Source organism: Meleagris gallopavo, chromosome 26 (genome assembly GCF_905368555.1).
Source record: "Meleagris gallopavo chromosome 26, MGAL_WU_HG_1.1, whole genome shotgun sequence".
In the NCBI taxonomy this organism is placed as follows: Eukaryota; Metazoa; Chordata; class Aves; order Galliformes; family Phasianidae; genus Meleagris; species Meleagris gallopavo.
Window position 1 is genome coordinate 4309954 of NC_139429.1, and position 23632 is coordinate 4333585.

Genomic DNA, 23632 nt, shown 5'->3' on the forward strand with positions numbered 1-23632 from the left:
AACAGGGCCAGCGTTGCACCGGGGTGTGGGAGCAGGGAGAGCAGGGAGAGGAAAGCAGGCCATGCCGTGGGTATGTCTGTGTTCTGACACAGCTGACAGCAGCAGGCCTCTGGAAATTACAACGCGAGCCCGAAAGTGAGCTCAGTTCTGTTTCCGTGCCGCCTTCAGATCCTCTTTTCAGCTCCCTTTCCAGCCAGAACGCTTCCTCTGTGACAAGCAGGGCTGCTGCAAACCTGCGTCAGCATCACGGCGTGGGCTGCAAGGGGAAGAGAGGCTGCAGCAATGCTTTGACACCCCTGGCCTGCAGGCTGCCAACCACCTTGTGTAGGGCCCTGGATGAGCAGGGCAATGTGAAGCAGCACCCAGCACCAGCTGGGAGCCCTGCGTCGAATGGTTCTAAAGCTCTCTGTCTTGATTTTACTGCCTTTCGTAGAGCTTAGTATATATTTCTGGGACAGGCAGCTCCTTGTCTGGCTTTAATTACCTGGGCAAATTTTCTTAAGGATTATATTGACCTCAAATATGTCAACGTTTATTGAGGCCGTGTTCCTGAGGCTTTTCCCATTAGATGTTAATGGATTCTGGCTAATAGTCAAGCCGGATTGACCACCGGAGGGTGCCCTGGCCAGCTCCAGGATACCACAAGTACCTGGGGAAAGGGATGGGGAGAGTTCCACTGGCTTTGTGGAGCCAAAGAGAAAAATCACCATGGCCCCAATCCAAAGAGATCAGGGAGCGTGCTGGAGCAATTGCACTCCTGACCATCTGCTGCTCTAGGCATGCCTCACCCCAAGCATGGCTGTGTTCTTGTTGAAGGCCTCAAGGAAAGGTTGCTGTCCCCTCCCTGCGGAAGGGACTGTGGCATTCAAGTTGGATTTTAGAAAAAAATTATTCTCAGAAAGAGCGCTCAGGCATTGGAACAGGCTGCCCAGGGAAGTGGTGGGGTCGCCATCCCTAGAGGTGTCCCAGAACGGTAGAGATGCAGCACGTGGGGACATGGTTTAGTGGGCATGGTGGGGATGGGCTTATGGTTAGATCTGATGAGCTTACTGGTCTTTTCCAACACTAATGAGTCTATGATTCTATCCCTATGCAGAGCCTCTGCCAGCTCACTGCTCCTGCTGCCCTGCCCATACAGTCCCATTGAGCAAATCTCACCTATACGCTCCCAGGTGTTTTGGGTGAATCACAACCTGAGCAGAAATAACTTTTTGAAATCCCCTCCCTTCCTCCCCGTCCTGTTTTATAAAGAGAATCCAAATCCAGCCACAGTCCCCAGAGCAAAAATCACTGCAGCAAGCAGGAGAGCAAGCAGGAGGGTGTGCCAGAGGGGAGAGGCAGGGCAGGAAGGGAGGAAGATGCTGGGCTTGTCTCAGGCTGTGACCTGGGGGCATCACCTTTCCCACTCTATCCCCGCAGTGGCAGGGCTGCTGCAGGACGACAGCTCTGGGACACACATAGGACAGAATCCACCCAAACTTGTGGGAGTCCCATCCTGCAGCCAAACCCAGCCAGCTGAGTTCTGGCAGTGGGGCTGGCTTTAGACCACTCCAGCACTGCTGGGTGTGTGTGGCCCATGCCTGTGTCACAGGAGAGAAATGTTCAGCTGCTGCAAGGCGGAGGCGGGTGCGGGGCCAGGCAACCTGCCCTCACTGTGCACACAGTTGCTACAACAACAGCTTGGCTTGGAGGCAGCTGCTGTGTCCTGAGGGATTGAGCTCTGTGCTCCCAGCTTTGCCAGAAGAATGCCTCCAAAGGGCAAAGGGAAGAGGCAAAAAGGAGCGAAGCAACACAAAAAGGGAAATGTAACAGGTGAGTCTGGGGACTTGCAGACTAAAGCCAGCGGGGACGTGCCTCTCTTCTCTGTCCCCCGATGTGCCTGATTAGAAATAGGAGGCAGCGGGATGTGGGCTCTGCTCAAGCATCCTGCATCCCACTCCACCCTGCAGCTCAGTGGGACCTGGGTGGGGGCTCAAACACAGTGGCTCTTCCAGACCCCAGCCCCTCCTACAGAGCTCCAGCTGGAGGTGTGTACTGGAGGAACATGGGTAGGGGTTTGGAAGGATCCCTGAACCTCTGTGTGCTAAGGACCCCAGCTACTTCCCCATCTTCACCGTGAAATCTCAGCTTTCAATCCCAATCTCGCATGCACCTCTCCAGGGAAGCCGCTTCAAGTAAAACTGGCTACATCCCCATCCTTTGCACAAATACAGCCCTGGCACTAGTGTTTCAGCATGTCCCAGCCGAGTTTTCCTGGGTTGAACATCTCCAGGCTGGCTGCCCCTGGGCCATCTGACAGCTCCCAGTATCCCTGAGCCAAGGCCCACCAACCAGCTAATTCTGACTCCGTCCCTTCTTCCTCCCCTCTGGCAGCAGAAAGCCAAGCTGCAGCCACATCCAGGAGAGCAGCGCTGGAGGCCGACAGGCTGCGAGAGCACCCAGGTAAGATGGGGAGGAGCCAGGGGTATGCTTGCAAGCAAGGAAAAGCTAGGAAAGATGCAGTGTTGGACCTAAGTGCTGGGCAGGGCATCTCGCCCTAAGGTTTGAATACAGCCACAGGCTCCAGTGTCCTCCAAGGGCTGGATCCCAGTGGGTCACCCCAGCAGCACGCTGTCCCCACAGCAGCACTCTGTCTCGCAGTTCACTGGAGGGATGTGGCCTGGCAGACGAGGGCTGACACTGAAGGGCTCCGGCGGAGGCTGTGGGAGCTGGAGAAGGCACTGGAACAGGCACAGGATGACAAGCGAGACATGCACGAAGGTAATGGAAGGGGTGGGAAGGGGCAGGTGCAGGAATCTCACATCTCAATGCCAGCCAGGGATGCCAGCCAAGCTCACCCCACCTCTCCCATCATCCTGTTCTGCTCAGCCTCAAAGCACCCACGCCATTGGCATGCCAAGGCTCTGGCTGTGCACTTGCTGCACCCCAACTGCTGTCCTTAGACACAGAGCAGACCACAGCCTGCAGAAGTCACTGCCTCACTGCTTCCTTCAGCGTTTGAGAAGGAGATGGTTTTAGCAGAGGTAAAACCTCAGCCAGAGGTTTGCGGTCTTTGCCACATGCAAAACTCCGTGCTCATTTTCACTCTCCCACGCTCAGCAGAGGTTGAACTAACTTTCCACCCCCCTCCCCAGGGCTCCCTCCTGCCCCTGCCACAGCCCAGAGGGACAGGGAGAGGGGCCATGGCCACTCCAGGTGCACAGCCTGCAAGAGAAACCCTGGCCACAGGTTCTGGGTTCCCAGCACAGGGATTGCCTGCTTGTCCCTCCTATTGTCACCATTTGTCTCTTTCTCCTCTCCTTGGCTCCCAGAAATGACCCGGCAATACCAGGAGCTGCAGAAGCAGACAGCAGCACACAGCCAGTGCCTGGAGGCAAAAGTGAAAAGCCTGCAGGAACAGCTGGGTATGGCCTTGGCATCTCTGCCTGTCACCAGGGGGATGGGAGTGGGTTTGTGCAGGGCAGGAAAGCATTCATTTGGGGGAGCAAGGGGAAACAGGAGATATTCACCTATGCTGTCTGCCAAGCAGCAGCTGAAGGCAAAGCTTGACCCTGGTCCCAGTGCATCCCTGAGCTTGGGATACTGACAGCAAAGGGGATGCTGTGACCCCACCCCATCCCAAACCCTGGGGTGGGGGCTGTGCCGCACCCTCCATGCCCACACAGTGTCCCCTGCCCTTTGTCCACAACACCCCACAGCCACCAGGCTGCAGGAAAGCCAGCACACTCAGCAGGCTGCCACCAAAGCACTTGCAGAGAGGGACAGGACCATCACCCAGCTGCAGGGCAGAATGGACATCATGCAGAGGGAGTATGAGAAGATCTTCCACGTGAGCAGGGACATGGCTGTGGGTGGCTCCCCTCAGCACAGTTCCCCCTCCTCACCGCCCCTCTCCCCCAACTAGGATAGCCTGGACCTTGTGCTGGCCAAGATGGCAGAGGCCAGGCAGCACTGGGAGGAGGAGGGCACAACCATCCGCCTGGAGCACAAGCAGCACCTGCAGGAGTTCGGCCTCAACCCCCTGGAGATATAGCACTCAGAGACCCCCCACAGGAGAGGACAGGCTCTCAGTCTCTATCAGCACAGCTGCCCCAGGGTTCTGTCTGTCCCTGGGACATGCTGCTGAATGACAGACCCCCAGCACACCACTCACGTGAACGGCAGCGTGGATTTGTCCTTTAATCACTCTCCAAAGCGGTGACATGGGAACAGTACTGTGATGGGGGCAGGTAGCACCCAGCAGTTCGCAGAGGAGGAGCACGAGGGAGACGTCCATGCAGGGCAGACCTGAGCCCAGATGAGAGCTGGGGGGGGGGTTCCTTCAGCAGCCTTTTCCCCTTGGCCCAAAGTCCAGCCCCCTGGGTCATGGCACGAAGGGCAGTGCCTTGGCTCTCCTGGGAGCAATCCAGAGCCTGGAGCTGAGCATTATGTCCTCAGATACCCCTGGAGGTGTGGGAGTGTCTTCAGGTTACCACTACATTCAATAAAAGCTTGAGGCCAACCTTGGTCAGTGGAAATGAGTCTCTGGTAGGTGTGATGCTGGCAGTTCTACTCCAGGAACAGAGATGCAGTGCTGTCCATAATGACAATCATTGTGTTCTCTGGGTATATCAGCAGTGCTGCATGGGATCCTGGCTGGAAGCAAGGTGCTCCAGGCTGCTAGAATGCATGGCGCAGCCGCCTCTGCTCCTCTCTGCGTGGGCTCTGCAGGGACACAGCAGGGACAGGTAGGCAGCACACTCCCACCAGCCCCATGGTGCCGCACAGAAGCAGCACAGAGGGCACAGGGTAGGAGGATGCCAGACTCAGAGCAGCACAGTGAAAGCTTTTTACCTGTGTGATGGTTATGCTGTTGGCAGCAGTCATCAGCCAGGAGCCAGATCCCTTTGGTCCCACATCAATGTGACAGAGCCCAGGGGAGTCACTGGGAGAGGGCAGGGAGGGCGTGCAGGAGCCCAAGGCAGGGTCACCGTCATCGAGGAAGAGCAGAGGGGACAGCCCTATCTGCAAGAGCATCATGGGTGAGCCATGCAACTCCTGGAGCTGCTTGGCAAGCTAGAGGTCTTGGAGGGGACCTCACTATGCAGGGGGTGAGGGATCCACCTCGCAGGCTGTGCGTTCCGCAGCACGTACCGAGCGGTAGAACGCATCGCTGGCAGGGTCGATGACCAGCAGTGTCACCTGCTCCTTGTGGGCACGGATCCTCAGCACCGTTTCCTGGTGGTCCAAGCCCTCGATGCTCTCACCATTCACAGCCAGGACACGGTCACCTTCCTTCATCCCTGCCTGCTCAGCCGGCAGCCCCGCGTCTATGTCCCATAGGAACTGGCCTGCGGGGACGAGGGAGGAGAGATGCTCACCAAGGCATCCCAGCACTGCTGCCCTTGAGTGCAGGTGGGATCAGCTCCCTTACCTACAGCCCCTGAGCCATAGTCATCCTCCTTGAGCAAGAACCCATAGCCAGCGTCACCTTTCACCATGTGCAGCTCCCGAACCTTGAAGGGCAGCCAGGAGGTGTCTGCCAGGGCAGCCGTCACCTGCAGTCCCCGCAGGCGGTAAAACTCCTCCACTGGGCCGGATGCCACCAGCAGTGTCACCTTGCTGCCGCTCTGCTTGAGCTGCAAGAAACACGCATGATGCTCAGCACCACCACCAGCCCCAGCCCTGTGCCCAGCACCACAGCACGCACACACACACCTTTCGGGCGAGCTGGGTGTGCGAGCAGCTCCTGACGCTGTGCCCATTCAGCTCCAGGAGCCAGGAGCCTGATGGCACTCCAGCTCTCTCCGCCGGCCCGTCCTGCCGCACTGACAGCTGGAACGTGCCCTTGACACCTACAAGAGGAGCAGGCTGCAGCATTCGGGGTGATGCTCCAAGTGGGGTGATGCTGCAGGCTGGCAGTGCCAGCTCCCTCCCTACCTTCTGGCCCCGACACGCTGAAACCAAAACCACTTTTGTCCCGTGTGATGTGGCAAAGGCGCGGGCGGATGTCAGCGGGCAGCATTTGGGACAGATCTCTGCCCAAAGCTTTGGCTGCTTCGTAGGAATCGCCATCCAGCACTGCCAGCAGGACCTGGTTCCCACTGGCCTTGATCTTCTGCACCACCTGCAAGGGGCCAGGCTGCAGACAGCTGTTCTCTTCCAGTGAGGCCAGCATCCTGCATTCCCTCTGTGCTCAGCTGGGGGTACCCAGGTGTTTCCACATTCCAAGGACGCTCGTGGCTTACCCGGTGGTGCTCCATGTGGTCCACGAAGAGGCCGTTGACCTGGAGGAGCCGATCCCCATCCTGCAGCCCCCGGCGCTGGGCCAGCCCCCCCACCTCGACCTGCCGGATGACGTGGCCCCGGCAGCCCAGCTCCTCGTGCAGGCAGAAGCCGAAGGTCTCTGTGCTGCCCTTGCTCAGCAAGTAAAAGCGGGGTTCCCCCACGGCCTCACCATCTGCATGGGGACGCGGCCCGTGAGCAGGACAGCAGAGATGCTAACGGGGCCATGGTCTCCCCATTCCTCTCTACTGTAGGCATTCACCTCCCTGCAGTGCCCGGGGGTGACCGGAGCTGCCTGACCCCACGCTGATGGGGGAAACCCACATATTTACCAATGTCCTCAGCCAGTGACAAGGCGGGGTTGTCAATCCCATCTTTGGGGTTAAATTCAAATTTTCTGCAATGATAAAGGGTAGGAGAGGCCACATTAGAGCAGCCCCATCACGTTCCCCTGCCCTCCCATAGGAGCCCCATTCCTGCCGGAGCCACAGCTGCAGTGCCTCCTCTTCCCTAGGGGAAACCACGGAGGGGTGTCACTTTGGGATTGCCCCTATAACCCTCTTGTGAAAAATATTCCTGGGACCGACAGCCATAGCCCACACCACCCCTGCAAACCCAGCTGTGGGGCCAGGGGGGGAGCACAGCACTTACATGATGGATGCTTTGTCGCCCTCGAACCCTGCAGAGGGAGAGGAGAGGTCAGCGCAGAGGGTAGCGAGCAGGGAGCAGAGTTGGGTGCTCAGGGCTCATCTGTTCACACGGCGTGCAGGGTCTGCGCAGCCCCTCAGGACTTTTGGGTGGGGGTGAGGAAAGTAACCAGGGCCCCAGAGAAAGAGAAAGCAGCATTCCCCTGCACACCTCCCCAAAACCCTCCAACTGCACTTGGAGAGGGGATTCCTGCCAATGCCCCCCTTCAGCCCATCGGCATTTTCCTGGCTGCCCGCAGCTTTCCGTGGCTCTGACACTGTTTTGCTCCATGAAGAAGCAGAGCCTGGAGACACACACACGAGGAAGGGTCTCTGTGGGACGAAGCCCTGCAGCCCCAGCACATACCTTCCGTTTGCTTCATGGCTGCAGCGAATTCGAGAGGGAGCAAGGTACAGGATGAAGTGGCAGGGAAGCACGGCGTCCCCGCCTTCTCCAAGACGCCCCATGTTTAATGGTTAAACAGCTCCGAGTTTTCCCCTGCCCTCCCAGCCCTGGCAGTGCCAGCCCTCACCCAGCAGTGCTGGGAGCTCAACCAGCACCTGGGGCTCAGGAACAGCCCCTGGGTGTCCCACGGTGGGGAAGACGGACACCAGGAAACAAAGCGGTGCACTTTAATGCTACCAAGGGTTTCACAAGCAAGCTCGAGTCCAAGCCCAGAAGACAAGTCCCATTCACACCTGGGCTTTGTGCCATATATCAGCCTGGCCCCACATACCCAGCACCTTCAACAGCTTCGGCAGCACCCAACCGCTGGGCATCTCAGCTGTGATAAGGGTGCCGGTGAGGCGCTGCACTCTCCAGCAGCTCAAAGGGTCCCATGCTGGAGTTTCCCCAGCATCTTCTTCACCTCACTCTCCACCCGTAGGAACTTGGCTTTCCTCCAGGGGTTGACCGTCTGCCTCCGGCTGCTCTCCAGGTCCTGCAGGATGATGGTCAGGTGCTGCCGAACCCTTTCGCGGTCCCAGAAAGGCAGATTCTTGTGCACCACGTTCAGGATGCTGGACCAGTAATCAGAGACGTCAGTGCCTGCCGTGAGGAAGACCAGAGCCCTGACGCCGTCCCGGTCCATGCGCAGGCTGTCGAGTGCCCTCTTGCCGTCCTCACTGATGTCATTGAAATATAAACTATGGGGTAAAAGGAGATGCTGAGGGCTGGGAGGAGGGATGAAGGGTTTTCTGCTGCAGGGAGGGATGCTGGCTCACAGCGTCCCCTGCAAGAGTGAAGGAAAGGGATGGGATGAACTCACTGCACTTTGTCCAGAGTCGCGTGCTTTTTGGCCACCTCCACCACATGCAGGGCAGCCCTGTCTGTCAGGGAGTTGTAGCCCAGGTTGAGCTCCTGGAGCTGCTGGTTCTCGGCCAGGTGCTGGGCGATCAGCTCCACACCACGGTCTCCCAGTGCAGTGTGCAGCAGGGACAGGTGGGTCAGTGAGCGGTTGCCAGCCAGTGCCTCGGCCAGGTACTGTGCCCCCTGCTCACCTATGGGGTTGTTCCCCAGCCTGCAGGGATGTGAGGTCAGGGTGCTGCCTGCAGCGTGCAGCAGGGTTCGGGGTGAGGATGGGGCAGTACTCACCGCAGGTTGCTCACTGCACACTTGTCGTGCAGGAGCAGGTCGCGGATCTCCTTGCAGGCATCAGGGCCCAGGCTGTTGAGCTGCAGACTGGCGCAAAGCAAAAGAAAGGGGTGGTGGCAGGACCGAAGCGTCAGCCGTGGGGCCATTCACCCCATCCATCCCACCGCCGTCCTACCCGGGGTTCCCCATACAAGGTCACCCAAGGCTCCCTCTCCACAAGCAAGCCCACAGCAGCCACCCCAGTGGACGGGTAGCATCAGCCAGCAGAGCCGGCACCAGCAAAAGCGAGGGAGAGGAGGGGGATCCGGGTGCCGCTTGGGGGGCTGAGGGTCTCAGGAGGGAGCAGGACCCCACTGAGCCCTTCGGAGCACCCGCAGGAAGGAAGCACCGCACAGCCCAGCCGCACAGCTGCGTCCATCTCTGCCGAGCACGGCTCGCCACCCCCTGGGCAACGAGCAGACTGCAGGTTTACAAACGGACCGGGACAATCTGGGCTGCGATTCTCCTGCCCTGAGCGAGCCACGAGGCGATACTATGCGGCTCCGGGTGCTGAGCAAGGGCAGGGAGCCGCATTCCAGCCTGCAGTGCCAGGCGCAGACGGCTGCCCTAAGGAGGGGGCGGTGGGACTACAAGTCCCAGCCCGCAGTGCCTGAGCAGGGCTGCTGGTGGAGCACTGCATGTCGGAAGCTGTAGTCCCTCCCCGTGATACGCTCTGACTGTAAACAAAGGGAGGCCCTGCCTTCAACGTGGCTCCTTGCGAATCCCTGCGATGGGCGCAGCGCCCAGGGGCAGCAGCAGGCGGTACTCACTGGAGAAACTTGCACCGCAGCAGGACGGGGAAAAGAGTCCTCAAGCTGCCAGTGTCAAGGTTGCAGGAGGTCAGATTCAACTCCTCCACCTCGTGGCTCTTGCTGCCCATGACAGAAGCCAGAACGGAGCACTTGAGAGGGGTCATCTTGACGGAGGAGAGGTTGACGGTCCGGAGGGAGCGAATGGCCTCAGCTGTGAAGCGTTCGTTCTGGAACTCGTGCAGGAAGAAGAGGTAGTCCATGAGCTCGGAGGGGGGCAGCCCTTTGCGGCTGTTCCTGATGACAGTCTTCTTCATGGCCTTGGCGATCTCAAAGGCCGCCAGGTTCTTGATGGAGCAGCCCAACTGCTCCAGGATGGCGCGGTTCCGGCGGGACAGGATCCCACCCATAAAGATGGGGAAGAGCTCAAAGACTTCATCGTCGGCAGCCTCATCGGGGTGCCGCATGGGACCCTCCACGCCCAAGATGCTGGAATTGATTTGATCCAAGACGTCATCATTGTAGTAATCCTCCTCTTTGAACAGCTCCTCTGCCATGGTGCGGGCGATGGTGTCCCGGCCCTTCCCGCTCAGCCGCGAGAAGAAGCGAGGGAACATTTTGAGCAGGTTGAAGAGCACCGGCAGGAAGCGCAGGGGAAGAACTTTGGAGATGATGCTCAGCACCACAGCGGCATCTTCGCTCACCTTCCCGATGATCTCCGACACCTCCTTCCCCACTTTCTGCACCAGGGTCTTCTTCTCGCCCAGCACCACATACAGGGCCGCCAGGTATTCCTGCATTGCAGGGATGGTGAAGACGAAAGTGTGCTCCTTGCCTGGCTGCACGCACGGCGTGAGGAAGAAGCGGAAGACATCACTGCGGAAGACCTCCAGCTGGTTGAGCTCGCTTTCAGTCTTCATCTCCACCTCAAAGCACTGCTGCAGGTCCTCCTCTGTGAAGCTGGTTTTGCGGGACATCACCCCTTCGTGGGCCAGCTTGCCCACCGTCTTGGCCACGTATTTCATCATGGAGATTTTGGTGGGGTCAGTGCTATCCAGCACCTCCCCGCTGAAGTTGAGCCGCAGGAAGCTGGTGTAGATGCCACTCAGGGTCTGGCTGGGAGGCACCGTCCTGGTGAAGTAGAGGAAGTGCAGGGTGGTGCACACCAGCCAGCAGTAAGAGGGCAGGAAGCAGGCGGCAGCGATTTGGTTTTGGCGCTCCAGGTTCCTCGACAGCATCTCCACCAAGTTATCCTGCTCGCCCGAGCGGCTGGCCACGTTGTTCTCTCCGTCACAGCCAGGCTGGCTGAGGCGCAGCTGGAAGTACAGCTTCTGCAGGTTGGTGTCTGAGAAGCCGCAGATCTCTGCATAGCGCCCCACGTACTTACCAGGGATCCGGTGCACCGCAGATGGGCGCGTTGTGACGATGATGCTGGCCTGGAAGCAGAGGGCTGGGTGAGTTTGGAGGTGCCTTTGATCTAACCTCAGCAGGATCCCAATCCTACAACCCGTATCCTGGAGCACTCGGGAGCTGGGGTCTGAGAAGCTGCTGCCCAAAGGTTTAAACCTGGCCCAGACAGAGGGGACAGAAGAACTTTCCACATCCCTTTCTAGACATAAACTGAGTCTGGAAGGCAACAACCCCACAGACTGATTCTCAGGTACTACCTCTTCTTTACCTTATCAGGCCTCACAAATATTCCCCAGCAACAAACCAGCATGTAGAATCCCGCCAGGGGTAGAAGCTACAAGTTGACTAGCAGCCAAGCTGGGCGACAAGAACTAGCACAAGGCTTTAGTCTGCGATACCCCAGCAGCCACTGACCTCTGGCAGGAGGTATTTCCGCAGCAGGTTGACCACGATAGCAGAGGGAGGCACGGGCTCATTGGCATCACAGCACAGCTCGGTGCCAGCCAGTCGGAAATCCAAGTTGAGGCGCTCCAGCCCATTGAGGATGAAAAGCACCTTGAGGTTGGAAGAGCCCAGGAGCGGCACCACGTCCCGGAGGTGCTGGTACTTCTTAGTGATGAGGCGTCTTAGGGAGATAGGGACGTGACTATAGGACAGGTCCTCACAGGAGAAGGGGATGACCAGCTCAAAGCGGGGTAGGAGACCATGGCACCAGTCCACCACCATCTTTTTGATGAGGGTGCTCTTCCCTGTACCCACGGTGCCGTACAGCACCACGTTCTTCACCTGCCGCCCACAGGCATCCACGTCAAAGAGATTCTGGAGGCTGATGACCTGCCTGCAGGGCTGCTGGAGCTGGTGCTGGATGGTCAGGTCAGGTGAGGGCTTCAGGATCTGCTCCAGGGAGCTCTCCCGGATCACTGGGTCCACGTGGACAGCGTCTAGTGAGAAGGAAGGCCCAAACTGCCTCTCTTCGTTGGGCTGGTTGCTGAACCACGCAGACAGGCTCTTCTGGTGTTTCTTAATAGCATCTGGGAGGAAAAAGGTGTTTGGCAATACAGCTTCTTGCTGGCAGGAGTTCGGGAAAGCGCAGGCAGGAGGCAGAACCCTGCACTGTCCAGGACAGCAGCTGTAAAGGACCCTCCATCCTCCTCAGCACAAGGTGGCAAGCTTACCAGAAGAGGCCACGTTCCTGAGATGGTCCAGGCCATGGTGGGAGGAGCTGCGCTGGGCTCGGTTCTCCTGAGACCCTCCCTTGTACCGAACACAGCTCCTGCTAGAGGAAAAAAAGCATCGGCAGGTGGGCAGGGGCCAGCAGCCCCAAGGGCAGGGTGGGACACCACGAGGCAGCGCCAGATAAGGGCTGAGTTCAGACTGGCAGGGAGTTGGCTCTGTGTGGTTTGCTAGTGCAGGCAAAGCAGCATCTCTGCCTACAGAGCCCCAGTGGTCCCAAGGCAGCAGCTCAGCCACCCACATCCCACTGTACCTGGGGAGGGAGATGCCACCCACGTGGAGGATCTTCCTGTGGAAACAGCTGCCTGCAGCACCTGTGGGGATGAAGCATTCCTGCACTGACCAGAAGTCTCCCCTAGCCCAGCAGAGCTCACAGCTCCGAGCTCAGTGGCTCAGCACCCCGCAGAGGTGACACACAGACTGCCCAGACTCTGCTGTAGAGCTGGGGATGGACTTCCAGCAGGGACACCGCAACCCCAGGAAAGGGTGGGTTTGGGATCACAGCTCACCTGGCCCCGAAGCAGCACAGAGGTACACACACCGTGCTGCCCTGCAGCCAGGCTGAGACCCACACAGCAGTGTCCAGCTGCCCCAGGGCAGCCAGCCATGGTACTGCATGGCCCGGGACATCTTCTGCCTGAAAGGGAGGGGACAGCTGAGAAGGAGCAAGGCACTGAGGATGTCCTCACCTGTAGGGTGAGCCTACCTGTCCCCAAAAATCCTCACTGGGGGCACAAGGGGCAGAGGAACGTCCTGGTGCACAGCCAAAAATCATCAGCCTGGATTCAGCTATAGCACCGCATCCCGGAGAGAAAAAGCGCTGGAGAGGAAGGAGCTCGACTTTTTAAAAGCTTTATAGCGAAACAGCGCCAAGCCCGGCTCTCCCCACCCTCCTGCAGCTGCGGACGAGGAGCTGAGCAGCTCGGGAGGATCCCGAGGGCGGCCCGAGGACGCGCTGCCCTCCCGACCTCCCACCGCAGGACGGGGCCGAACCGCCGCCGACTCACGCGCTGCACGCCCGGCTTGCAGGGAAACTGAGGCACGGGGGTGGGAAGGGGGTGAGAAAACTCCAGGAAACGCGCAGGAAACGATGAGCCCAGCAGAGGCCGAGCAGGGCTCGCACCGCGCTGCTTTCTGCCATCCTCGCCTTACCCGGTTCCCAGCCCTCCCTCTGCTCCGCCACCACCTTCCGCCGCCTTCCCCGGGGTTCTGCTTGGGGCAGCGCGGCCCCGTTTCGCTTCCCTGAGCCGGGAAGGGCTCCGAGGCGGCGGTGACTTCCTGCAGCACCGCCCCGGCACGGCACGGCCCGGCCCGGTTCGCCCCCGCACGGCGGCCGGGAGCAGCGCCGCACCCGTGCACCCAGCCACGCATCCACGGGCCCGGGGGCAGAGCTGCTTTTGTAATACCGGGAGGTGGTGCCGAAAGCTGGGCTGCTGCCTGGGGAAGAACAGCCCGTGCTCACAGCCTTGCGCATCCCTCTGCATCCCGGCACCCAGCAGCGCACAGCCATCCCAGCATCCCGACACGCGCGGACCCCGCGGCCGCTCGGGAGGAAGCGAAGGGTACGCTATAAATATAAGTTTTATTGATGTGTGAAATCCAACAAGTACAGCTGGCAGCTCAGAGACGCCCTTACAAGTTGCGACCCCTCCACCTGTGTAGCAACCCTCCGGCCACCGTGAGTGCTGCTCACAAGCCAGGACCCCCCCCCCACTCACAGGGCACTCAGCACTGCCTGCAGCCCCGTGCTCCCCCACAGCCCAGCTCATGCCCTCTCCCCCGGGCCTGGCCACGCTTCTGCAGGGCAGCGATGCATCCCCATTGCAAGGCAGCAGGTCCCACTGCTGGCAAAGCCCTTGCACAGCAGAGCCACAGCCCTGCAGTCTCCCTCGGGCTCTGAGCTGCTGTCTGCATGTTATTTTGGTAATGGCTCACCCCGACCCCACATGCACACCCCCAGCACAGCACAACCACACACAGCACACGGGGGCAGGGAGGCAGCAGGAGACCCCCAGCAGGACAGGATGGATGGTGTCCACACACAGCGAGAATGAAACACTGCTTTATTGCCTGCTTGGGGTGGGTGAGACCTTGCAGGCAGATCTTTACCCCCTGTGCTGCCCTGCTGTCCCTTCCAACAAACCCCAGAGGGTGAGGATGCTTTTGCTTCTCTTGTGAATGTGACAAAGGTGACCCAGACGTGCGTAGAGGGGAGAGGCCGAGTCCCTGTGTGCCTGGCAGCATGCTGGGGGCTGTTCACAGCACACCCACCCCAGCTGAGCCTTTGGGCCTGAATCGGTTCAAGATGGGCTGAGGTTCAGCTGCTGCCCTCAGAGCTGCTGCCACAGCTCAAACCTCATCCTAATGCACTCAAAGTGCATTGCGTGGGAAGGGAGGGGGCGGGAAGGGAGAGGAGGTGGAGGGGAAGAAGCCTGCTCTCCTCCATCACACTCCTCGTGATTATCCAGACGCGTTCCCTGGAGGGGTGCCTGCAGCCAGAAGCACCCAGAGTTCCACTCCCCCGCTCCAATAAAGTGCATCCTCACTGCACACATCCTGGACAGGGCAAAAATCAGCACGGATCTGCCTTGACCTCACACACTGTAATCCAAGAGCAGGGCAGAAGTGGGGCACTGAAGTAGCCCAACAGCCCCACAGACATGAGATGGAGATGGGGGACAGCCAGCAGCTCTGCCATTCCCTGGTGGCACAGCAGATGTGGGGACTGCTCCCCGTGTCTCCCTGGCTGTGGGTGGCAGCAGTGCTCCCACCCCCTGCACAGCACAGCACAGCACAGGGATAGTGAAGGTGGATCTGGGAGCAGGGGGGAATTTTGTGGAGGACAGCACTAAGTCAGCCGAGATCCCCTGGGGAAACCCCAATGCTCAGCACTGGAAGAGCATCAGGGCACGTCCTGCTTCCAGAGCCTTTATGCACGAGCTCTTCACATCCATGCAGGGGAAACCCAGCCCCGCTGCAGCAGTACCTCCATCTCTGCCCTCCAGCCAGCCCCTGCAGTGCAAAGCAGTCCCAACAAACCAGGAAAAGTGAAGAAGAGTTCAGAGGATATTGCTGCAATTTGTCCTTCTCTCTGCAGTCCAATCCCCTGCCATGTCCACGCTCACCAGCAGGCAGTGGGCTCCAGTAGCACCCATGCAGCCCCATGACAGCAGTGCCAGCGTGCTGTCCCCACCAGCTCCACTCCTTTGAAAAGCCAACAAGGTTCTAAAATGCCCTGAGGGGTGCAGAGCTTTAGAGGAACCACCAAAAGACGCCTTCTCCTGGTACCAGTCCCAGCATCAGGGTGGCTCAATGCAAACCAACTGCTCCCAGATCTCACCTGCCTTCCAGCTCTGGCACCACTGGGACCCACTTGTCCATCCTCTTACCCATCAGTCCTGCTGCAATGGGTGGGTGCCCACAGTCTTCATCTCCTCCCTGCAGACAGCACACAGCTGTTGCTGAGGGAGGTCATTTCCATCCTGCGTGGTTGTGCTGGGGAAAGGGAACAAGAGGCCAGCAGAGCTCCACTGATGGCACAGTGCTCCACGCTGGGTTTGATGGGATGGTCACTTCTCTTTGTATCAATCACTTTTATCCTCTTGGCTCAGATCCCAAAGACTGAACGTGACCCCCTCTGAGGTCTGAGAGCGCTGTCCCACAGACACTGCTGTGTCCCCAGGTAGCAGAGGCCAACCCTGAGGATGGCACCGAGCAGCAGCACAGGAGAGCCCCGAGCCCTCTGCCCGCTGCTCCCATTCCTCTCCATGCAGACTGAAAGCAGCGGGGTTTCAAAATTAAATTCAAAATTAAAAAGGAGGAAAAAGAAAAAAAAAAAAAAAAAAAAAAGAAGTAAAGGGAGGATTGAAGCAGAAAGGAAAAGGGGAGGCAGCAATCAGTGGCTGCAGCTGCAGGAAACACAGAAGCCTTGTGCAACTTGGTGGCTTTGGGGCTCTTCTCTACGCAATGGCTCTGTGTGTGCCCCCACGTGGCTCGGACCCCCAGCGCCTCTCCTTCTCCTGCCTGGAGCTCCCCACAGCCCCACTCTGCCTCCACGGGACCATCCCTGCTATCCCCCATAGGCAGGCAGGTTGAGTGAAGGGATGCAGCTCCGTGGGGTGAGGCAGACACGTGGTGGGGCTGTACAAAACGTTTGCCATGAAGAGTGCGTGGAAAGGTTAAAACAGTTCCGAGATGTCTCAAAACCCTTCTCGACTGAGCCAGGCCTGGCTGGCACCTACCAACATGGTCCACGACTGCCATGCAGCAGCTCAGGCCCGGGGGCAGCTCTGGGGTCCTGTGGCCCCTTTATCTCTCCGACTTGACCTTGTACCTGAGCACCAGGTACGCCAGGAGCCGCAGGATGACGAAGAAGATGCCCAGGATGAGGAAGTCCAGGTAGAGCTTGGCCTCCTCCACGTCCAGTTCCTGCAGGATCTTGATGGGTTTTTGGAAAGGGCAGAAGTCCTCGAGGCACTCCAGGTCCTCGCGCTCCATGGCATAGATGGTGAGGATGACGCCTTCAAAACCATACCTATGGCAAAGCAGAGTCACTGGGTGTCCCACACGGCCCCACTCCCACCCTACAGACAGAGTGTGAGGTCCCACCTGACGTAGGAGACGTAGGAGCTCCACTGCAGGTAGGTGGGAATGGTCTTGAAGCTGACAAAGAAGCCTGAGAAGAGCAGGACGGGGATGGCAGTGACGGGTCCCACAAAGGTGGCTACCTATGGAGCAGAGGTCATTGGGTGCCACATCCCCATTTGTGGCCCATGGCACTCCCTGTATGTATGTGGTCCTTTGGGACACCCACGTCCACACCACGGGCAAAGCCTGACCTGCAGGGAGGTGGAAGCAGCTCCAATGAGAAGCCCGAGGGATTGGGCCACCAAAGCAGTGGCGGTGGCCAGGGCAGAGAAGAGGAGGAAGCGCGTGGCCTCGGGCGGCTGGCCTGTCATCCAGTACACGATGCTGCAGTAGGCAATGGGGCAGATCACCTGGAGAGGGGTGAGCAGAGTTACACAAACTGGGCCCGTGGCTGCTCTGGTCCCATAGACCCTCCCCAGGGATGCAGAGTCCAAGTCCATCCAGGGCATTGGAAATTGGCCATGCCAAGGGGGCAATGCTCACCTGGAAGGGCACATCCGCCATGGTCTTGGCCAGGTAATAGGCTTTCAGGCTGTACCAATAGTTCAGGTGCTCTCGCAGGAATACAGACATCTCCTGGGGGACTGTGGGGAAGCAAGGAAGGAGTCGGCAGTGCCCCAGGCCAATGCACCCTGCAGCCTCCTGCCCACGGGTGGGAGCTTCACCAGGCACAGAAACTGAGAGGGGAACCTTCGCATGGACAAGTCAGCTCAGCCAGGGGGGTTTTGCTCAGGCTTTTTGAGGAAGTGAAAGGGAGATCTGAAGCAGCTGAAAACGCAGCTGTGCAGACAGTTTCTCAGCAAAATAAGTAAATAGATAAATTCCAGTACACTGCTTAGAGCCATTCGGTAAACAATGGCAATAAATGAAGCAGACAGTAAATAAATGGCAACTGGGGGGATTTACTCCAAGAGATGCAAACACTTCCACCCTTCTCTTTGTATCCTTTCCGTCTCTATCCTATTGCCCCACTTTGGACCAACTCAGCTGTCTCCACCATACAGCATCCACTGGAGCCCTCCCACAGACACAACCCCCCCCTGCACACCCAGGGGTGGGAGCAGTGGGGCGAGGAGCTCCTTACAGGTGAGGATGGTGGGCATCAGCGCAGCAAACATGAGGAAGAGCATGGAGAAGAAGAGGAAGCCAGTGTTGTTGAAGACCTTGCCGGCGTCGTTGCCGATGTGCAGGTAGAGCAGCCCGATCAGCACCCCGATGCAGATGTGAGACATGAAGCGCAGGTGGGTCAGCACCTATGGATGGGCAGAGGGGATCAGTGAGGCAGGACCACGTACCTTGAGCATCCCGGAGAAGGGTGAGCCCCACTCAGCTCTGCTTGCCCCCAGTAAATAGCTCCCATCCCTTTAGTGCTGGCTCAGCCCTCACCGTGTCCCTCAGGATGCAGATAAAGGTTCTCTTGAAGAGGATGCAGAACTGGGTGGAGGTATTGGTGGCGAATGTGTGGCTCTCAATGTGGTCCACGTCCTGCAAAGGGATGTTCAAAGTCAGAGATGCAGGTGAGGGACAGGGATCACCTCCCACATGGTGTCCCCTCTTGGGTTCTCACTGTCACACAGTGTGCTGGGCACGATGAGTCTGCCTTGTTGGGGCTGCTCTTCTTCTCGGCCATGGTGCACATGCCATTCTGCACAGCACGGAACAGGACAGGGTTGAGGTCCCCGTACTCTCCTGAGGCCACCTCAATAACTGTGGAGCACAAGAGCAGCACTGAGTCAGCCCTAACCATCACACTGCTCTGGTCACCCAATTTCCCCATGGCCAGGGGATGGGAGCCCAGTGCAGCCCTCACCCCACAGTGCCACATCACCCACAGCACAGCACCCAATGGGGGGACATGAGTTTGGACCTCGCCACGTGGGTTTGGACCTCGCCACCCTCCGTCCCCAAGGCTGGTGAGCTGAGGAGGGGCCACTCACTGAAGTCAGCGGGGTTGTGGTACGTGGGGCAATGGAGCCCAAGGCCCTTCAGGTAAGGGATGAGGTTGGTCACGACGCCTTTGAAAATGCACTGGCCCTGGCTAAGGATGTAGAGCTGTAAGAGAAATCAGTGATAGGGCAGGTGCAGAGCAGCCAGGGCACCACTGCTTGCTCCAGATCCCGTCGTCAGGGCTGTGAGCCACACGAGCCCAGGTCAGCTGTCTGCACCAGCCCCTCCCACAGCCTCTCTGCATGGTCAGAACGACCTGCCCCCCCGAGAGCCCTCTGCCCCAGCCCAAACCTTGTCAAACATCTCAAAAAGCTTGGCGCTGGGCTGGTGGATGGTGCAGATGATGGTGCGGCCGCCCTGAGCCAGGGAGCGCATCAGGGAGACGACCTGGAAGCAGGAGGCACTGTCCAGACCACTGCAGGATGGAGCAGAGGAGAAAGAGATGGTAAAGAGAGAAGGAGAGAGTTGAGAAAGGGAGAAGAAAATCTCCAAGACACCTCCACCACCACGTGGGCACCCTGCGTGATGGAGAAGAACATCTCTTTGCAGCCCCAGCCCCGTTGTCCTCCAGTCCCCCTGGTGTCCCACAGCCCCTCTTGGATCCAAAGGGCTCTGGTCCCCCCGGTATCCCCCAGTGCTGGGGAGCTCCTGCAGTCTCACCTGGTGGGCTCATCGAAGAACATGACTGGAGGATTGTTCACCAGCTCCAGGGCGATGGCCAGGCGCTTGCGCTGCCCACCCGACAGTGAGATGGTGCGGGTGTAGGAGCATTCCAGCAGCCCCAGGGCCGTCAGGATCTCATTGACCTGAGGGATGGAGCCTCATTCACCATGAGCTCCCATGGACCCTCACCCTTTCCCCATCACCTCCTCCCACGTCCCCATCACTGAGGGTCCATGGTTCCTTCCCTTCTCCACTGTTTCCACCTTGGAGTAAGACAAGGGGCCCTAGACTCACATTCCTCTTCACTTACCAGCTCTTTCTTCACCTCCTGCTTCTCACTCAGCTTCAGGTTAGCAGAGACCTGCAGGGAGAAGATGAACAGGGAGATCAAAGCATCATAAAGTGGCTTGGGATGAAAGGAACCTCAAGGATCATCAAGCTCCAACCTCCCTGCTACATGCAGGGCCACCAACCTCCATATCTATCTAGACCAGGCTGCCCAGGGCCCCATCCAACCTGGTCTTGAACACCTCCAATGGGAACGTCATACGTAGGTATTACACTCATCCCCATTTGAGTGATACAAGGGCGAGGGCAGGACTTCATCCCCACATCCCACAGCTCTTGGGAAGCTCCCACTTGAGGATCCAGCCCCAGGAAACCCTGCAGCCCCGCTCACCATCATGGCCTCCAGCACGGTGAGGTGCGGCAGCAGCATGTCATCCTGCATGATGTAACAGGACATCTTGCGAAAGGTGCGCAGGTCCCGCGGCCGCCCGTTCACCAGGATCTGACCCTTCATGCCCGTCTCCCTACAGGACAGAGAGGATATAACACAGCCCCCAGCCTCGCTCCCCCAACCCGTCCTCCAGCCCCACCTGTAGCCAGCCAGGATGTTCATCAGCGTGGACTTGCCGGCACCCGATGGCCCCATGATCCCAATGAGCTCTCGCTGGCAGAACTTCCCTGACAGGCATTTGAGGAGGGTCTTGTAGCCTGGAGGAAGAGAGCAGAAAGGTGGGATTGCAATGGGATTCCGGCACCTGGAGGACTGTAGGACCGCCGTGTGCTGTGCCAAGGGATCACCTCTACCAGCATCATCATAGCCGTCACCCCCAGTATAACCCCCATCCCTGCTTCCCATTAGCTCATCCATTTCCAACGCAGACAAGACCAGAAAACCCCTGGGACACAGCATAAGGAAGGCCACCAGGCTGTGGCACTGCCCTGGTCCCCAGGCAGCGAGGAGCAGGGTGCCATGGGCAGCAGCGTCTCCATGCCCGCCGGATGCCTTCATTGGTATTCATGCCGTGACACTCGGCAGCAGCCACTGCTAATCAGACCTGGAATTATCTCTGCTTTAAAGGCAGCTGATTAGCATTTTCTGGCAGCAGGAACGCAATGTGTCGGGAGCATGGAACAGGCACAGCCTCAGGCTGTCAGAAACTGCCCCGAAACACAGCCCTGCATGGGGAGCTGTGGTTTGCAGGGTACCACAGACCAGGTCTGAGCATGTCTCTGCCAGAAATACATCCCCTTGCCCCATGGTATCAGCTGGCAACAATGCATCCGTCCCATACCCACAAACTGGAACAAGCCTAAGGATCAGGGCAGCGAAAGAAGCAGGAGGAGATAGGAGGAGATGAGTGGGGAAGGGGTCCAACACTGTGATCTTCCTGTGCCCCAGCAGCACCCGTTGGGGTCAGGCACCCCCAGGAGAAGGGCCCCGGGGGTTGGGAGGTGTGAGCAGGATGCTGTGTGACGGCAGCAGGGTGAGCACAGCGCACAGCCCGGCAGCGCATGCTGCTCACGTCGGTGCCACTGCAGCTTGCGCAGCGGTTACTCGCGTTCATTGACTGCCAGTAACCTCCTGCTTCAGCAACGCGCGGCAGCACGGCCGGATCCTGCACAAAGGCACCTGGAGCTCCTCACCAATTCCTGCGTGCGGTCCAGGGGAGAAGACATCCCCGCTGTGCAACCCCACAGTCCCAGCTCCAGCTGCCCCAAGTCTGTCCCCACCACAGGGCATACAAACACTCCAGGCAGCCCTAGTTCCAGCCTCCATCTTTTTCTTCCCAGCATCTAAGGAGGCAGAGCTCACCCTGGAGGCTTTGGGCTGGTCCTGCTGTCCATCGGTGCCTCAGCTTCCCCAGCTGCAGAGCTTAGTTGGGAGCAGCAGGGACCCCACACCCTCAACCAGCTCTCCCCAGGACCCTGCTCAGCACCCCCCCCACCTCACAGGGCCAATCTGATTGGCATCCCATTAACTAACAGGGCTAATTAAAGCTGACTACCACCCACCAGCTACCATCTGCCTCCCCTCCCTACGCTGTCGGCCGCAGTCACACATAGGGAGCTGCCAAAGAGGAAAACCCTTGCAAGCTCAGCACCCCCCTGCACACCAGGGCACCCCTTGGGGCCTCCTACTGCCAGCACAGCAGCACTGAGAAAACCCATCCATCTTGCCAGCCCCAAGCCAAGCAACAGCCCTGCCTGCCCCATACAGCCTCTGGGATGGGATCTGGTTTTGGGGATCACAAGGCTGGGTGGCCACAGGGGACAGTGGGGTGAGCAGCTCCGGAGTTTCCCTCTATTGTGCACTCAGACAAAATCCTGCAGAGCTGAGACACAGCTGCCTGAATCAGCAAAGAGGGATGGACCCAGGGCAGAGGGTCTGGGAGAGATGAGAGGAGACTGGAGGGGAGATGTGGCAGCCTCAGGGGTTCCCAGCCCTACAGGCAGCTCCTACCTCTCTTCCTCCACCAGGAGCCCTCGCGCACAGAGTAGGACAGGTCAATGAACTCGATGTTGACAGCCGAGCGTTTCGGGAGGTGGGAAAATCTCTGGGCCTCTGTGATGTGGTTCTCCACCTTCTTCAAGTGGGTGGTGAGGAGTGGGGCATCCGGGGGGCCGGCGTGGCAAACCGTGTCCTCCAGGGCGATGGAGACACATGCAGGATCCATGCCTTTCTCTGCCATCGTGCTGCTCTGTAGGAAACATGCAGGGATGGACCCACTCGATCTTTGGCAGTAGGGCTCTGCAGAGCTGGGGGAACGCTGAGCCAGGCGGGGTGGGAAACACGCTGCACCCCAAACCCTCTGCAGCATCCCAGATGAAGATGGGGCTAGGGGTCCCTCATTGTGCTGAGCACAGGAAGCTGAGCCGTGCCCTGCTGAGCTCAGCACCCCCCCTCCCCTGCAGGGCCGGGGTCCTAATGCCGTGCTAACCTACATTTTGCTGAGCCGCAAGCTGCAGGCAGCTCCTCGCCGCAGCTGCAATGCACACACACAATCCCCTGGAAGGGGAGGATGGCCTCGCGAGGAGCTGCGCCGAGATCTTCTCAGCCCTCTCCCCGATGCAGGCAGATCTCTTTCAGGGCTGGAAAATAGCCAGCCTCGGCCCTGGGGGAGAAAAGGGGCGAGGGAGGGCTGCGTGATCCCATCACCCCCACTCCCTCCGAACGCTTTAGGTTTCCCCTTCCTACAGCCACAGAGCACAGGGCCAGCAGGACGGGGGGCTGCGGGAGCCACAGACCGCCCTCGGGCTCACCTTGACTCCTTGAGCCGCTCCCACCCCACCCCACCCCACCGGCGAGGGCATCTCCTCCGGGGCCGCTCCTCCTCCATCCCCTCTTCCTCCATCCGCCGGACCCCAACCTCTCGGACCCTCCCCACGCTCACCTGTACGAGCTCGGGCTCCTCTCCCCGCAGCCTCCGCCGCTCCGCGCTCTGCCGCAGCGCCGCCGCCGCCGCTCCCCCCCACCCCCCTGCGGACAAAGGGGCGATGCCCGCGGCGAGGCCGAGCGCCCGCAGCCCCCGGTGCGCACCGATGGACCGCGGGGGAGGAGAACGGGCGGCGGCCGCCGCTCAGTGCCGCTCCCCGGGCTTAGCGCTGCCCCCGCGGGTCCCCAGCCGGGATGCGCTCCCCATCCCTCTGTAGGGCTGGGCTGGGCTGGGCTGGGCCGGGGCGGGCGGCGAGGTGGGAGGACCGGTTCCGTGCCGTTATCCGCTCCCGTATTGGTGCCCCGGTCCCGTCGGTGCCCCCCACCGCCGGCGCTGTCTCGGCTGCCGCCGTGTGTCGGGACGGTGAGAATTGGCTGCCCGGGCGGCGCTGCCAGGCGGCGAAAAACCCTCTTAAAGGAACCGGCTTTATTTCCTTTCCCCACTCTGCTCTGCGTGTCAGGCAGAAGGCCCCGAGCATCTCCCGGCTGCAAAGCTTGGGATTTGGCAGCCCCCGTTCTTCCGTCCCCACCGCTGCACCTCTGACACAGCAGACAGCCCACGCCCACTGCCCCTCACCCCATAGCCCACTCCCAGGGCTCACCTAGCCACGCACTGAGCTGCCTTTGCATTGCATTGCATTGCATTGCATTGCACCCAACAGCCTCCACCACAGGGCAC

The 23632-nt window shown here is 59.5% G+C and overlaps 4 protein-coding genes across 11 annotated transcripts; 1 reads left to right on the top strand and 3 right to left on the bottom strand.

The window, feature by feature from the left end:
* The first annotated feature begins 1633 nt into the window (after positions 1-1633).
* DRC12 (dynein regulatory complex subunit 12 homolog) lies at positions 1634-4517 on the top strand. 2 transcript variants are annotated; one of them, XM_010723684.4, is made up of 6 exons: positions 1634-1812; positions 2374-2442; positions 2641-2760; positions 3312-3404; positions 3699-3829; positions 3905-4517. In XM_010723684.4, exons 1-6 carry the CDS (start codon positions 1746-1748, stop codon positions 4031-4033), a joined length of 609 nt encoding a protein of 202 aa, XP_010721986.1. In that variant the 5' UTR covers positions 1634-1745; the 3' UTR covers positions 4034-4517. The 2 variants fall into 2 exon arrangements, with proteins under 2 accessions (XP_010721986.1, XP_085065542.1); XM_085209416.1 differs by having other exon boundaries at positions 2377-2442.
* Positions 4155-7829, bottom strand: NHERF4 (NHERF family PDZ scaffold protein 4). 2 transcript variants are annotated; one of them, XM_010723682.4, is made up of 10 exons: positions 7688-7829; positions 6916-6943; positions 6597-6661; positions 6228-6439; positions 5920-6106; positions 5698-5834; positions 5414-5618; positions 5134-5330; positions 4834-5004; positions 4155-4704 (listed from the first exon to the last, which is right to left on the bottom strand). In XM_010723682.4, the coding sequence occupies exons 1-10, from the start codon at positions 7728-7730 to the stop codon at positions 4660-4662; spliced, it is 1290 nt and encodes a 429-aa protein (XP_010721984.1). In that variant the 5' UTR covers positions 7731-7829; the 3' UTR covers positions 4155-4659. The 2 variants fall into 2 exon arrangements, with proteins under 2 accessions (XP_010721984.1, XP_019478589.1); XM_019623044.2 differs by lacking the exon at positions 7688-7829 and adding an exon at positions 7318-7475.
* On the bottom strand, positions 7568-13369 carry NLRX1 (NLR family member X1). 4 transcript variants are annotated; one of them, XM_085209402.1, is made up of 10 exons: positions 13128-13268; positions 12682-12795; positions 12485-12612; positions 12229-12289; positions 11918-12018; positions 11157-11773; positions 9354-10768; positions 8545-8631; positions 8219-8470; positions 7568-8096 (listed from the first exon to the last, which is right to left on the bottom strand). In XM_085209402.1, exons 3-10 carry the CDS (start codon positions 12603-12605, stop codon positions 7778-7780), a joined length of 2973 nt encoding a protein of 990 aa, XP_085065528.1. In that variant the 5' UTR covers positions 12606-12612; positions 12682-12795; positions 13128-13268; the 3' UTR covers positions 7568-7777. The 4 variants fall into 4 exon arrangements, with proteins under 4 accessions (XP_085065528.1, XP_085065529.1, XP_010721981.1 ...); XM_085209403.1 differs by lacking the exon at positions 12682-12795 and having other exon boundaries at positions 13128-13369; XM_010723679.4 differs by lacking the exon at positions 13128-13268 and having other exon boundaries at positions 12682-13116.
* Positions 13370-13538: 169 nt separating this feature from the next.
* ABCG4 (ATP binding cassette subfamily G member 4) lies at positions 13539-23037 on the bottom strand. Of its 3 annotated transcripts, none has more exons than XM_010723689.3 (15): positions 22913-23037; positions 21982-22219; positions 20111-20228; positions 19912-20044; positions 19543-19593; positions 19230-19375; positions 18861-18984; positions 18560-18674; positions 18190-18329; positions 18009-18107; positions 17707-17875; positions 17106-17206; positions 16814-16972; positions 16584-16702; positions 13539-16509 (listed from the first exon to the last, which is right to left on the bottom strand). In XM_010723689.3, the coding sequence occupies exons 2-15, from the start codon at positions 22208-22210 to the stop codon at positions 16284-16286; spliced, it is 1929 nt and encodes a 642-aa protein (XP_010721991.2). In that variant the 5' UTR covers positions 22211-22219; positions 22913-23037; the 3' UTR covers positions 13539-16283. The 3 variants fall into 3 exon arrangements, with proteins under 3 accessions (XP_010721991.2, XP_085065531.1, XP_085065532.1); XM_085209405.1 differs by lacking the exon at positions 22913-23037 and adding an exon at positions 22464-22598; XM_085209406.1 differs by lacking the exon at positions 22913-23037 and adding an exon at positions 22460-22598.
* Positions 23038-23632: the final 595 nt, after the last annotated feature.

Bases quoted from the DNA above. Each gene is read 5' to 3' on its own strand.
- DRC12 (XM_010723684.4), top strand. From the start codon at position 1,746: ATGCCTCCAAAGGGCAAAGGGAAGAGGCAAAAAGGAGCGAAGCAACAC. The intron at 1,813-2,373 runs GTGAGTCTGGGG...CCCCTCTGGCAG, and splicing joins CAAAAAGGGAAATGTAACAG to CAGAAAGCCAAGCTGCAGCC. The intron at 2,443-2,640 runs GTAAGATGGGGA...TCTGTCTCGCAG, and splicing joins CAGGCTGCGAGAGCACCCAG to TTCACTGGAGGGATGTGGCC.
- NHERF4 (XM_010723682.4), bottom strand. From the start codon at position 7,730: ATGCCCAGCGGTTGGGTGCTGCCGAAGCTGTTGAAGGTGCTGG. The intron at 6,662-6,915 runs GTAAGTGCTGTG...TTATCATTGCAG, and splicing joins GGCGACAAAGCATCCATCAT to AAAATTTGAATTTAACCCCA. The intron at 6,107-6,227 runs GTAAGCCACGAG...GGCCCCTTGCAG, and splicing joins ACCACATGGAGCACCACCGG to GTGGTGCAGAAGATCAAGGC.
- NLRX1 (XM_085209403.1), bottom strand. From the start codon at position 12,605: ATGTCCCGGGCCATGCAGTACCATGGCTGGCTGCCCTGGGGCAGCTGG. The intron at 8,632-9,353 runs GTGAGTACCGCC...GCTTTGCGCCAG, and splicing joins CTGCGGTGCAAGTTTCTCCA to TCTGCAGCTCAACAGCCTGG. The intron at 8,097-8,218 runs GTGAGTTCATCC...TTTACCCCATAG, and splicing joins GCGACTCTGGACAAAGTGCA to TTTATATTTCAATGACATCA.
- ABCG4 (XM_010723689.3), bottom strand. From the start codon at position 22,210: ATGGCAGAGAAAGGCATGGATCCTGCATGTGTCTCCATCGCCCTGGAG. The intron at 19,594-19,911 runs GTGAGCGGGGCT...TTCTCCCTGCAG, and splicing joins CCGTGCTGGAGGCCATGATG to GTCTCTGCTAACCTGAAGCT. The intron at 18,330-18,559 runs GTGAGTGGCCCC...TGTGCTCCACAG, and splicing joins CCACAACCCCGCTGACTTCA to TTATTGAGGTGGCCTCAGGA.